The 14,322-nt window shown below is 38.0% G+C and overlaps 1 protein-coding gene across 7 annotated transcripts in view; it reads right to left on the bottom strand.

The window, feature by feature from the left end:
- The window catches only part of LOC575234 (vacuolar protein sorting-associated protein 13C), an 86,871-nt gene that overhangs the window by 33,315 nt on the left and 39,234 nt on the right, over nucleotides 1-14,322 (bottom strand). For 6 of the 7 annotated variants that reach the window (XM_030973326.1, XM_030973329.1, XM_030973328.1 and 3 more), the window contains 18 exons: nucleotides 13,832-14,139; nucleotides 12,167-12,314; nucleotides 11,429-11,600; nucleotides 10,851-10,975; nucleotides 10,183-10,358; nucleotides 9,307-9,386; nucleotides 8,619-8,902; nucleotides 7,756-7,878; nucleotides 7,157-7,309; nucleotides 6,422-6,524; nucleotides 5,721-5,908; nucleotides 4,899-5,027; nucleotides 4,293-4,469; nucleotides 3,350-3,472; nucleotides 2,660-2,803; nucleotides 1,541-1,705; nucleotides 909-1,060; nucleotides 184-310 (listed from right to left, as the gene is read on the bottom strand). In XM_030973326.1, coding sequence (XP_030829186.1) covers nucleotides 184-310; nucleotides 909-1,060; nucleotides 1,541-1,705; nucleotides 2,660-2,803; nucleotides 3,350-3,472; nucleotides 4,293-4,469; nucleotides 4,899-5,027; nucleotides 5,721-5,908; nucleotides 6,422-6,524; nucleotides 7,157-7,309; nucleotides 7,756-7,878; nucleotides 8,619-8,902; nucleotides 9,307-9,386; nucleotides 10,183-10,358; nucleotides 10,851-10,975; nucleotides 11,429-11,600; nucleotides 12,167-12,314; nucleotides 13,832-14,139 — 2,877 coding nt within the window. The remainder of the gene's footprint in view (nucleotides 1-183; nucleotides 311-908; nucleotides 1,061-1,540; nucleotides 1,706-2,659; nucleotides 2,804-3,349; nucleotides 3,473-4,292; nucleotides 4,470-4,898; nucleotides 5,028-5,720; nucleotides 5,909-6,421; nucleotides 6,525-7,156; nucleotides 7,310-7,755; nucleotides 7,879-8,618; nucleotides 8,903-9,306; nucleotides 9,387-10,182; nucleotides 10,359-10,850; nucleotides 10,976-11,428; nucleotides 11,601-12,166; nucleotides 12,315-13,831; nucleotides 14,140-14,322) is intronic. The other variant, XM_030973327.1, reaches the window with a different exon arrangement.

The raw sequence follows: 14,322 nt of genomic DNA, 5'->3' as shown, positions 1-14,322 counted from the left end.
ATCTTCAGTATTCCAACAGCACACAAATTGCTATTACTCTCGATCATCCCCTCAAAAATTGTGCAGACAATAACTCTTGATGGTCACCTATATATATAGCGCTCTCAAATGAGGAAACAAGATTTCAACATTCTACAAATTCAACATGGGAGTAGGACATAGAGTATATAGTCATTTACTTACATTGAAGAAGAGTGGTGTGTATCCATCAACCTTGGCAGGGCACCTGAATGTGACCTGTTTCTTACCAGCAGCCATCTTCTCTTTCCATAGATTCTCATACAATATAGGCTGGTCACACATCAGATGGCTAGAAAAATGAAGATAGAGTGTTGTTATAACTTTTTATTTCTTTTCAATAATGCCATCATTCTTTCCCCAGATCTTATGTATTTTAATTCTAATAACCATTTCCTACAATAATAGTACTACCCTGAGATAACTATTACCCCTACTTCGGACCCCCACCCAACAAATGACCTTCATGCTTAACAAGGGGTGGTAACTGCTTGATGGGGTACTTTCCCTATGGGGTAGTTGTCCTCGGGGTTGTTTTGATGCCTAGGTATTTTGCTATTCCATTGTCATGACGACCCACTAGTTTTAAGAATATGTTAATTTTATACATGTACAAGTCTTCTCTTCAATAAAAGTAAGGTCCACCTGTTATTTCCAGTCCATTGCATCAGCTACTGCTAAATTTGTCTGTTTAGCACACTTTCCAACTGTTTGGACATTCAATCTATACTACCTTCTACAGCTTAACAAAATATCTACAGAAGAAATTAACACTGACCATTCATCTACAAGAAATTAACAGTGACCATCCATCTACAAGAAATTCTTATATTGTAATGTTACATTGGTATCTTGATGCTAAATGTAGCCATTATCAGGCATTATCATACCTGTCATCCACTGGTTTAGCGAGTAGTTCCTGGGTGTGAGCGACATGAAGGGGTACTACATAACTCTCATTGGGTTGGACTTCACCAAGCTTCTTCACAATGGTAGAGTCTCTGGTGTAGATGTCAACTGGTTTGTCAAAGTGATTGAAAATCTGGCGAGGAAATGAAATGAAAAGAAACAAATGAATTATCATGTGATTCGATTGTGTAATGATTCATAGCGTGAAGTATCAGCATTGCTGAAGAAAAACAAAATGACAAATACTCTGAAAAATGTCATAAATGCTATACCCCTGAAAGACAGAGTAAGTTGGCATGTGTTGCTCCAAACTTTATAAAATGTGGTGCAAACTTGAAAATGAGGATTTGATTTGGAACCTCATTCCCCTTTTAAAATCATGTGTACTTCTATTCATTCAAACAGTAACTGCTGTTGGAAATATACAACTGTCATCACAAAGGTAAAAGTGATCAAACTATCATTTTCAAACAAATTTAAATAAACAATTATCTTATAAGAAGAACTTTACTAAATGAAACAACAACAGAAATGAATTGAAAATGTTTAAATAAAAAAATATTCCAGAAATGATGGGTAACATTTTATTTCAACATTGCTAACTGCTGCATACCTGAAGTGGAGACCTGACAATGACCTTTCTCATGTCAAGGGTCGCCTTGATCTCTAGGGTGATAGAGAAGACCTTCTCCGATGACTTCTTGATTGGTTGTAGGTTGTAGAGGACGTTCCCTGCCTGTACTATCGGGATATGGTGGAGCTCCTCATACCCCTCAACCTATCATGAGAAATAGAAACTAAATATTTATCATTTACATTATAAAGAGGTAATGTAGTTCTGGTCAATGGATTGCATTGTGAAAGAAAAGGTGTGGAAAGGATCAGAAAAAGTTTATTATGTAGCATGTAAGTATTGGTGTATACTGCAAGGTTCTGGAGTCATCAAAATCATAATATATTTGGCCCAGTCTTGGTAAAGTAACAAGCACTGTACACAGAAAGATGTATATGGGACTACACAAATGGTGTCAGGGCCTACTTGATTACCTTATCTTTCTATGCTCACTACTCAGCCAGTATACATTTTCTACCAAAATTGTTTGGCAAATGACGTTTATTTGTAATCTTTAACATTCAGTGTAAGTTTTGTTTGATTCTGTGTGAATTCATTTTCTTTTTTTTACCAGAACTCAACTTTATCTTTAAAAGTTGAGAAGAAGTCAGAAGAGAGAGAAATTAAGTAATCTGTTGCCCCACAATCTCAGAGATAGCTTTTTTTTCTTCAAAATGTGTACATCTTGGAATGTTGTACAGGAAAATTATGAACATATGTCTACATGCTGTTGAATAAAGTGAAAGTTGTAGTGAAAGTTTAGTTACAATCACAGGCAAAACAAAACACTATATAAGAAACAAGCCTGTTGCTTGTTTCATGATATTAGCAACTTTGTTTTAAATGTACATATATTTATTCAGTGAACTTTCACATATCTCTGATAGTTATTAATACCCTGGTAGCTGTTTGACTACAATTACAGGTTTGAAGGGAGTTGGTAGCTTTGTTTGTAACCTGAATTCATAACTGCTGTGACCATAACTGCAAAATGTAAATACTCATTAAGATCATAATGTTTAGCACTGATGTAAACTTTTCTATTTGAACTATTAGGGACATCTCTCCTTAAACATTCAGGTAAAAAATGGGGGGGGGGGGAGTAGGGAAAATACTGACCTGAATAGACAGTTCCATATCGGAGGGTGAGATGGGTGATTTGTTGACCACGGCCATCTTCTTGCTTGCTCTGACCTTCTCTGATACATCCAAATCAATGCTCTCTGTGTGCTTGACAGAAGCTACATCTCCAGTCTTGGGTCTCTGTAATTTCAAAAGAGAAGGTCATCAAACAATGAATTCAGGTATCTTCAACCCAATGATCTTCCTCTATACATTGACATCAACTCATTAATGAAAACAGATGATAAATAACAATTGATAAAGAAGTCAACGTACTGATGATTAATACTGATCTGTAACAGCTTAAAACAGCTAGGAAAAGAGTATGTGCATCTTAGTAAGCAACTTGGGGGCCTAGGGCTTCAGTCCTTTTCAAGCAAATTGGTAATGGGAATTAATATCTTACTAAAAGGCACTACAGCATCAGGTTGGTTTTCAACCCAGGACCTCAAGGATACTTGATCACTGGTCTACAACTGAGGCAAGACTCCATTAAAAATAACAATTTTTAAATATACTGGTAAATTACATTTCTTAGTAATCAAACCATATAACATATAGTTCATAGACTTATTTGCCTTTAAAAACATCACGATTCAAATCATCACTAAAGTAGATCTGAGACCACCTAGTTTCATCCCTTTTCCTTGAAGTGAATATGCAAAGCGCAAGTTGTATTGCTAATACCTGATAGTATGAACCAGGTTTGACAGTAATGGCTACTCCTGTTTGGTTGGTTACAGTGCAAGCTGGGATGACATCGGTGTCCTTCAATGATGTTGTTGGTTCGGCCATCGCTTGACCAAACACCTGTGGAAGAGAAACAACAAAACATACCTGTCTTAAAGAAGAAAACAAAAACATCCAACTTTATTCTCCCAGTATACCTCTAACAAATAGATGTTTAAATGGTATAGCGATGATGGTTTACAGCATTAGTATGACACAATAAACATGTATCTGTTAAGACATTTACATCTTATTTTAATGATTGCTTAGTTACTATGTCAAATTTACTTCTTATTTACAATGCCGCATTCGCCAAAGTTTGTATTATTTTGTAGTATTGTTGTACCGCTCACTCACTGTCTTCTTCCTTTTCCCCACCTCTCTCTCTCTATATACCGGTAAATCTTTCTCTCTCTACCTCTCCCCCCCCCCCCCCCCCTCTCCCTCTGTCAATCCATCGCTTTCTCTCCCTCTCTCGCACTCTCACTCTCTCCCTTCCACCTGCCTTCCTTTTGCGGTCTTCACTTACATCACACTATACTATTTTGAACCTTCACCTATACACATAAAATCGTACTACCAATTTAATGGTGACTCACATGTACTCCAAGGTATTGCACTCATGAATAATTTACAATTGCATACTGTTTCCTTCTATTGTTATGATTCTATATACATACGTTTGCAAAAATATTGTACAATTCAGCCCCCGGGCTGCGATGCATATTTTTGAATAAATAAACTATTATAATTATTATATAATAGTGACTACTTTGCTGAGATACCAGGGGCTTTTACATAATTAACTTGAAAAATCAGCATTACCAACTTTGATTGCGGCTACTCCCCTGCCTCGCCCTTCCACTACCAAGTTCTCATTAATTCTCCTGCTAGATCTTACCTGTCCTAGTTTATTGAAGAGTGCCAGTGATGTCTTTGTGACGGTCATCTGAAGTGTTTCTTCTGCAGACACAGTGACAGTCATGGCTGGAGGGGCAAGGCTCACATTATCACTGTCCTCATCTTCTGATGAGACGGTAGTTGAGCCGGCATCCAGCAGGTCATCATTCTTGACCACCTGTAGCAAGATTTCAAAATGTTGGTTTTATCATTTGAATATTTTAGCTCTTTTTGTTAAAAAAAACAATTAAAACTGTATGATTAAAAAGCATTTTTGTTCACGTCCTTTATTTTATTATTTATAAGAATATTTTAACCCCATCCTAATAAAAAAAGAACAAAGCAACTTCAGCTCCTAAAATTACTAAAGATAAGGTCAAATGGATGAATATGATTTTATTATTATTCTTTATCTGGGAGGGTATTACAACAGAAAATTAAGAGCTGAAATGTTAGATTCACGATTCCAAACTCTTTTTTAACATTTTATTAAAAGTTAATTGCAAAGGATGATTATAAGCACATGATTAAAGAGGTATCAAGGTTCAAAATTCTAACAATGACCATAATGATCATAATTCTTAAGGTCTTCCAAAGCTATAGTTACGTTGACAGAGAGACTCCATGGGATGTACTTCTCATTAGCCTGCTCAATGGACTCGATCAATGGCTCCCATGCTGCAACCTTCTCGTTGTACGTTGAAACTTCCAGCTTCATGTGGCTCTCAACATACAACTACAATCAAAACACACCCCAAAACAAATACTTTTACAACAAAGTCTTTTTGTCTTTCTTTCATACAATGTGAATTTCATCTCAAGGTCAACATAACTAACAGAATCTTAAACTATGTGTCATCTTTTTTCTTAAGAAGTCTAGAGGGGAGAAAGAGTTAGACCAGGGCTAAATGAATACAAAAATATATGGATTGAAATTATGTCAATTATGTCAATTTCAATAATTTCATTACAATATCATAGATTTGCAACATACACATATTACATAACATAAATGAGAGGGAGCAAATAATAAATATTGCCATTCAAGGCTAGCCTTTCACTAAATGAATACTTATGTTTTAAAAGAAGGGGAGATAATGTGAGAGATAGACAGTGACAAGACTATGGATATTCAGGAAAAACATTCGACACGGCTGCAAGGAAAATCTCATTAATACTCCACAGCACTCATTTCTAGGATTGACATGAAATTCTAGTTTCACTATCAAGTTTCGTTCAGATACGACTTCATAAATCGCAGTGTTTAAAAAAAAAGATGTGTAATATGCTTCACATTTCTGAATCTCTTAACACAGAGCTAAGTGAATATCGTATACAACCTTTGCTGTGTACAGTTGCTATCCATTTTAACATGTTTAAAAATGGATTGGAGGTTTAACGCTTTACATCTCAAGGAGCCGTTACTCACCCGTGAGGACCAATCCTTGACGATGGCATGCATGCTGGCCTCTAGAATGAGCATAGGGACAAAGCGGCGTCCACTGGCAGCCTCTATCTTCACTACAATGGTCTTAATGTTGGCTACTAGCTCCTCCACCTGCTGGGGAGGGGGCACTACGGGGACCAGAGGCAGTGTGAAGTCATCTACGTCAGCACCTGAAAGAATAATGAGAGAATTATTAAGGTGTATACCTGAGAGAGTATCTGGCTGAAGTCATCTAAATCAGAACCTCATGAAAAAAGAAAGAGCCATAGTGAGTAAATAATTAAACATTATCAAGCAATTCTTCTCCTAATGGCCATCGGAATGATGCTAAGCATGCTGAGAATAATAACAGGGCTCCTATCCGATCTCAAGCTCATTTTAGGACTCATTTCTATCTCAAGACCATAGGGTTTCACATGTAAAAAGTGAACCGTAAATCTCTGTGTATAAGGCGCACCTGTGTATTAGCGCACCCCCGACTTTCGATTTTTCCCGACGGAAAAAAAAGTGCGCCTTATACACAGAGATTTACGGTATTCAATAAAACTTCTTCCCAATTAAAAAAAAAAGAAAGAAAGAGAGATTTTACCTATTTACAAATATTTCAAAGAGTGGATTAGATTATGTTCAACATTTCTTTTTAAAAATGAGATAAAGATTTCTGAAGATGATAGGGTGCTTACCTTCATCTTGATGGAGGAACCAGAAATCGCTTGTTTTGAGATGTTTCACATCCCAAACATCCGACATATCAACAGCCTTCTTCTTCTCTTCCATTTCTTCAGCCTAAAAATGCAACGGTGATAAATTCTTATCTTAATTTCATAGTAAAAAAAACACTGATCAAGAAAAAACCCTTTCACTTCTTGGTCGCAACACACAATGAAAATAAATTCATATTTAAGTCAAACACGCACATATCATGGAAAGATCCTTTCATTTTTCATGGTCTTGTAATACAGTCTGCCTACTGAGGGCTGAATAAAAATCTTTGATTTTCCTGGAGCCCACTGGATAATAAGTGTCATTTTTTGACACACAGATCACATAACAGATATCATGTGGTTACCTTAAACCCAACCAAACAACATGTTCTAAATTCACACATTTGCACATGAAATATTTGTGTTGTTACAAAATCTCAAAATACGGGGTCCACTCTCTACACTGAATAGAACAATAAGGTTATCAATAAGAAAAAACCTTATCTCATGTTTCTTTCCAACTACATAGTATCACTAAAGACTTGATATTTGAAAAGGGAAAAAAAAGGACGAGGGGGTGTTGTAATAGACCATCATTCTCCATCTCGTATGAGTAGGAATCAACAAACAGTATGTGAACTAAGATTAAAGACGGATTCTTGCAATGGGATCCTAGATTCCCTCCATCTGATCGTAACAACTGTGTTTACTTACCTTAGAGGGGGAAACAGTTTGAGCCACAGCAGAGAGAATCTTGACTGTTTCTGGTGAGATATTGAGTACCAGCTCTGGGAGGTCTACTGAGATCCTCTGCCCCTGACCTTCAGGAGAGCTCAGGTGGAAGTCAATGTGGCATGGCACAAGAACCTGTGGGAGAACAGGAAGGAGAATTGTGAAACTGTACCACGTTGATGTAATAATTATTGTTCATTCAACCTACTGGATAATCTAATACAGTAAAGGAGCAAATCCTCTCATTGCCGGATGTGAGCTTGCTGTCACTGTTTCTGAAACTAATTTTGATCACTTTCCAGATTAAAAAATGAGAGGAAATCCAGTTTTAAAGAAATAATTTCAAACTGATTACTAAACATACAGTGGAGTCTATGCTCTTGAGATGGCTTGAATAAAACTCTGCCTGCTCCCTAAAAAATTGTACTTAATTTGTTTACCTACAGCACTTAGTGAAGGACTTTAATCACAATACTAAGTAACAAATTGGTTTTATGAATGCTGATAAAACTGAACCTGATCAATAAATAGGATATTCAGAGTATATAAATTAGTTCTGGGTGTTTACTATTTTTATTTACCTTGCTAGTTCTTCCTTTCCTGAGCTCTTCCTTGAATGGACAAGCATCAATCCTAAGCATAGGTAGTCCTCCGGTCATCTTCATGGTACCATCAGATTGGATCAGGTTCACCTCACCTGATGCCTATATACAAGAAAAAGCAAAATCTTAATCACATCTGCAGGATCAGTCAGATTGTAACAAACACTACTCCCAAGACACGGCAGGCCACATCGACACATTATCTTTATCAGCACTGCATAATCCACTACATGATAAGTCTATCAAAATACCAAGAATGGTCTATATGGATTATACACTGGAGGTGTACATAGATGAAAATATTTGCTGTCTCACAAAACCATAACACTATACAGCAGACCATAAAATCAAACCCACGTTAACTCTTCACAGAGCTTATGCGTCACTCTGCACGATCCCTTAATCTGATGTGCAATGAAATACCATGTTTCTGTATCAAACACTTTGTTTTTATCGATGTCGATGCTATTTCCTACGGCAGCTGAAGGGATCTATCAACAAACATTTCCACATACTGACCTGGAGGATGAGAGCATTGGTGTCCTTGGTGCTTGAGTCAGCCACCAGGATGATCTCAGGATATCTATCCGGACTGGATATATATCGCATAGTCCCATATACATCTTTTTGTGTACAGTGCTTGTAACTTTACCAAGACTGGGCCAACTTTCTTATCATTTTGATGATTCCAGAACCTTGCAGTACATACCAATATTTATATGCTAGATGATCAACCTTTTTCTGATCGATTCCACAATGTTTCTTTCATAATGCAATCGCATGACCAGAACTGGTCTATATTAAGTATGGCTCTTTTCAACGCGATTCTCCGAAATACTGACCTGCAGGATGAGAGCATTGGTGTCCTTAGTGCTGGAGTCGGCCACCAGGATGATCTCAGGATTCTGCAGGATGGCCTTGATCTGCATATCATTCTTGGTCCCTTCTTCAGCAGGAGCTGCTGCAGCAGCAGAGGCTTGACTGGTGGTAGACGGCTTGGCTGCTATACTGGTGCCAGACTTTGTACCCTGAGCATCTGCTGGAAGAGCCTTGGTGAAGATCTCTGCACAAGTCACCAGGAACTCGGTGCAGATGCAGGCGCGCAGGTTGCGCAGGATTGCATCCACTGAAGTCATGTGGAAACAAATTTGTAGACAAGATCAGGAAATAGTTTCTTGCAGTACTCATTTCAACTACCGACTCCTTGACAAACTAATATAAGAGAGACAGCATTCATAGAATGAATGAAGACAAATTTATAACTAATAACTACCATTTTCACAATGACATCACAATTACTACTTGAACTGCTATTCCTGGATATCATTACTAGTATAGATTGATAGATTTTGCCCTAAACATGTTTCTCAACATATTTTCAAGCTGATTTAGATTCTGAAGACACAACCAAATAATCAAAACCGTTCTCTATTCTGTGCAAAGACTGAATCAGACTCAGAACTATCTATGACCTTTGATAAAACAGAATCTAGCTGGAATTTTTCAGACACCATTAATTTCTTAACTTACAAATGATGGCTTTCTTGGCTGACATCTTGAAGTCCACATCCACAATGTTCTCATCTGTCTCCCCATATCTGTAAATCATTCTGATAACAAAAAGTTGAGATGGGTATACAAATTAATTTTAAAAACTTTGTGTAAGTGTTTCTATTTTGAAAGAGATAGGATTTGTATTCTCTACCAATTTCAATTAATAATTCAAATAGTCATTTCATGTTATCTTTTGAAACCTTGTACTTCTTTTTAAAGGCCACTGTAACAAACAGAAAAAGTTATAATTCTAGTTGGGTGAGCGTTCAGTCAAAATTAATATATTTGCAGCTTGTCCCCCAATGTTTCAATTATTTGCTGTAAAAGAGCTCCCATTATATATTATGTTTGACATTTCCCATCACACAATTCAGTTAACATGTACAATACTAATCATGGTGATTATAGTTTTTCAATAGAGGTTTTCATTGCAGCTAATAACAATCTGAAACTTGTGTATGGATGTTATCCCCCTTTGATCTATCTAAGTAGTAGCAGTAGAATGGTTTTATTAGAACAACTGCAAAATGGTAGCCCAAAAGCTAAATTACATTGCAAGTTTTACAAGCTCAGTTTTAAAAAACGTTTCAACAAAAATTTAGATATAAACAAGTACAAATAATACACAGTAAAATAGATCATAACTTATTACATATTCCATACTTGCAAACAAATTGATGATACAAATAGATTAGATTCATCATTATTATCATTGTTGTAATAATTGTTAAGTAAGGAATATTCATATTTTGAATAGAAATTGAGGCTGATCAATTGAGTTTATGACAAGTAAATACTGAAGATTTGTTTGATTTCGACCGTAATAAAATGCATAATGACCTGTTTTCTTACCTAGTGATGGCATTAGGATTGTTGGACCTCATATCATTGAGGAGGATGTCTCCAAGCTTAGTCTTAGCCTCTACAGCCTGGTCTGACATGACTGTAGCTCCTACAATCAACTGACACACAGCGAAGTGCCCCAGGGTGTCCTTGTCTTGCCTTTCTTGTCGTCCACTCAGTAGAGTCTGTGAGGAGGTGTATAAAGAGAGTACACTCTAAAGGCGTTGTGTCATGAAGTTAGACCGAGTTGGACTTCATTCACAAGGAGTTTATTAAATTGTACACCGAAGCTGTTTATATTTTAGAATTCATACATACAGAGTTCCACTAGAACAATTTAGCATTCATTTGTAAAATGAGTGAACTCAGGCAGCAACAGACCCAGGGAAGGTGTAGACAAAGGGAATTTTGCAGGTTGAACTGCCCATTTACAGTCACTGCCAATGTTAGGCAGGGCTCATCCTTAGTAGTCTCTGTCCCTCATCATCTACCTTGGATAAATTCATCACATTATGTTGTGACTTGTGGATAACAACAGTAATTGGCACCTGATCCACAGATGAGAGAGAGTGGTGGAAATCCATATCTGTCAGCATGACCAAATATAACTAAAACTAGCAACAGGAGTAACTCTTTAGTAGAATCAAAATGAATTGAGATGAGAAGATGTGACTTACCAGGTCATGCGTCCCTGTGTAGAGTGAGACACCAATCTTCTCCATCTCAAAATCAGCCTTGACCTGTACCCAGGGCTCTTCAGCAGGTTTCTCTTCTTCTGGCTTACCACTAGGTGTGACTTCTGCTGTAAAACCATCAATTCAAATGTTAGCTAAAATCTTCTTTTTATGTGTGCTATAAAGCATTCATGTACAGTCAAACCTGCTTTAGTGACCACCTGTCTACAAAGACCACCTGTTTACAAAGGCCACATTTGTCGTTTCCCTTGAAAATGGTTTCTCATTGAATCATGTACTGTATTTGCCGGCGTAAAGGCCGCAGTATTTTTGGAAGAGAAAATATCAAAATGTCGGGGTGCGGCCTATGCGGCGAAAGAGTAAAAAAAAAAATTAAAAAGTAAGTCAAAACCAGCACGATTTTGCACATATGGGACTAGATCTACGAATCAAGCACATCAATATGAACTTCATTTTAGTCCCACAGAGCCATGTACTCACCTACTGAAAAAACTCACAACAAATACAAAAATAAACATGCACAAAGGATCTAAATGACATACATGAATACCAATGCTCACCTGCAGTTGTTTCTGTAGCTGCACTATCTTTTGGTGGCCCACCCTCGGCTGCAGGTGCATCCCCTGCTCCTTCTACAGGCTTGACAGATGGCTTACTCTCCGGCTGACCTTCCTGTAGATTCTCATTCAGGACCGACATCACGATGCCAAAATCATCAGTTGCCATGGAGATCTGAGGAAGCAAGCAAAGAGTGTCGGTTTAGAGAGTGAATCTGTTTGATAATATAGTTCTTCCCGTACTAAATACATCAGCACCATAGCCATAAGAGCAGTCTTACACGAGACTGAAGAATAACCAAACAGAGGCCTGGAATCAACCTGTTAATCTCTTATATGAACACTCATAGTACTGCAAGATTATTAATTCCATGCAAGAATACTATCAGAATGTGTTCCTTGTACTGCATTAATATTCTAAACTACAAGGGGAAACACAAATCTAGAGAAAAAGAATTTTGAACTGCAGGATGATACCATCACTAGTGCATTATGGTAGCAGAGCTAGGCCAGAAAAGTGCAGTTAGATAGAGGGCCAAGTAGAGAGTGTGGACCTCGCTAACAGCAGTATGTCTACACCATCAGATTCATGCAAATACTACTGGTATTAAGATATCTGACATCCAAAGATTTTTTCCTCTGAAACATTTCGCCATATTACTGCATCCACGCATAAATCCCCAGTAATCTTATCTGACATCCCAACATTTATGTCAAAGTGGATCTTTGACTGCTGTTTACCTGAATTGCATCAAGTTTTCCTGAGACTGCTATAGCCGGAGCATCATGGTACCAGGCCACTGAAAGGTTCCTGGCCAGGTTGACGTGTAGACACATGGGATGCAGGATAAGTACATCCGATTTCACGACCTCTTTCTGGATGATAGATCTGTAAACAAAACAAAATGGAACGAAATGCAGAGTATTCAAGTAACTAGCTGCTGTCCACCTGACTTCCGTTCTTTTAAATGCTACACTGACTATCTACATTCAGATCATGTCATACCTTATGAAAGGTTACCACCAAGTCGTCTACTCTTGTCAGACCAGGCATAAATGTAAATTTCGCTCAACTCCATTGTCATCATGTAATGGAAGCAGATGAATGCAGATCACCCTGTGATGTCACTTGTTCTTTTTCCTTAACTTTGACTGAACACTGTAATATTATTGACATGTGATCTTTTTTTCCCTCTCCTTTATAACTTCTCTTTTCTCTATATATTTGTTTGATCTTCTCTTCGTCTATGTATTCCATCATGTAAACTCTAATATCTCCTGGTTCTGAATACAAAGTTTGAAATTGTAATCAGGTGCATATATCGTCTGTTTGGAGACAGAAGGGCGTTAAGTCATACTTAAATCAAAGTTGATGCCCCTCTGGCTCCAAAAAGATGATATACTATGTTAGAAAAAACAGAAGAAAAACTAGATGGAACTTCGACTGCGCGCAGTCGAAAATGATGCCTCCGTCATAGAGCAATTTTACAAACCAAAACAGAACACATTTTTCAAATTCAAGTTCAATTGTAATCCATTAAGAGGTTCTCAGAATATCGTGATTACAAGCAATTTCTCATATACATATATGACCCTTTGATCTTTGACCTGATGACCCTAAAATCTACTCAGTTCATTGGCTCTGCAAGATGTCCTGAGTTAAATAGTAATCCATCTGTCAGTTCTAATGAGAATGCGTTCACAAGTTATTTTTGGATACATAATGAGCCCATGACCTTTGACCTCATGACCCATGAATCTACTCAGTTCATTGGCTCTGCAAGATACATACATGATCGAAATTTGGCAGGAATCCATCAATCTGTTCTAATGAGAATTCGATCACAAGCTATTTTTGCATACATAATGAGCCCTGTGACCTTTGACCTTTGACCTCGTGACCCCAAAATCTATTCAGTTCATCGGCTCTGCAAGATACATACATGACCAAAGTTTGGCAGGAATCCATCGATCGGTTCTTGAGATAATGCGATCACGAGCTCTTTTTGCATACCTATTGAGCCCTGTGACCTGTGACCTTTGACCTTGTGACCCCAAAATCTAATCAGTTCATCGGCTCTGCAAGATACATACAAGACCAAAGTTTGGCAGGAACCCATCAATCGGTTCTTCAGATAACGCGATCACGAGCTGTTTTTGCATACATAATGAGCCCTGTGACCTTTGACCTTTGACCTCGTGACCCCAAAATCTAATCAGTTCATCGGCTCTGCAAGTAAAATACATGACCAAAGTTTGGCAGGAATCCATCAATCGGTTCTTCAGATAACGCGATCACGAGAACGGGACGTACGGACGGACGGACGGACAACCCGAAAACATAATGCCTCCGGCTACTTCGTAACGGAGGCATAAAAACATAAATGTATATGTTGTGTGCCTTACCTAGACAGCTGCATGGACTCCAAAGCCACATGCATGGTATCTATCACAGCTGGATTCTCAAGCTTCTCAGATCCTGCTACGATCCTGAAGGAATTCTTGACACTCAACTGACCGAAGTCAGCAACCATTCCTGTCTCTGATGTGGAGTTACTAGGGATGACGATGACGGGTGCCTTGACGACGATGTCCATGGCGATGCGTGGGGCCTTAGCGTTGATGTCCTCTGCTGCCTGTTGGGCTGCAGATGCTGCGTTGGCACCAGCCTCTGCTGCAAGCGCCTTGGCACGGTTGAAGTGATCAACAAAACCCTGAAATAGGAAGATGGTTTACTGCTTTAGAAATGAGCGAAAAGGGGTGCATGCATTTGGGTAAAACTCTACACATGGGACTCTACAGCTCCTAGATATCCATTGTATGTCTAGAGCCATTAGAGTCTCAAGAAAAAGAATGGAGTGTCACATCACTCTAATAACTAAATCCCCTCAATCAAC

The sequence above is a fragment of the Strongylocentrotus purpuratus genome, unplaced genomic scaffold, assembly GCF_000002235.5.
Source record: "Strongylocentrotus purpuratus isolate Spur 01 unplaced genomic scaffold, Spur_5.0 spur5_scaffold_6, whole genome shotgun sequence".
In the NCBI taxonomy this organism is placed as follows: Eukaryota; Metazoa; Echinodermata; class Echinoidea; order Camarodonta; family Strongylocentrotidae; genus Strongylocentrotus; species Strongylocentrotus purpuratus.
The sequence above is the reverse complement of the archived record's forward strand: the minus strand, read 5'-3'. Positions and strand labels throughout refer to the sequence as shown.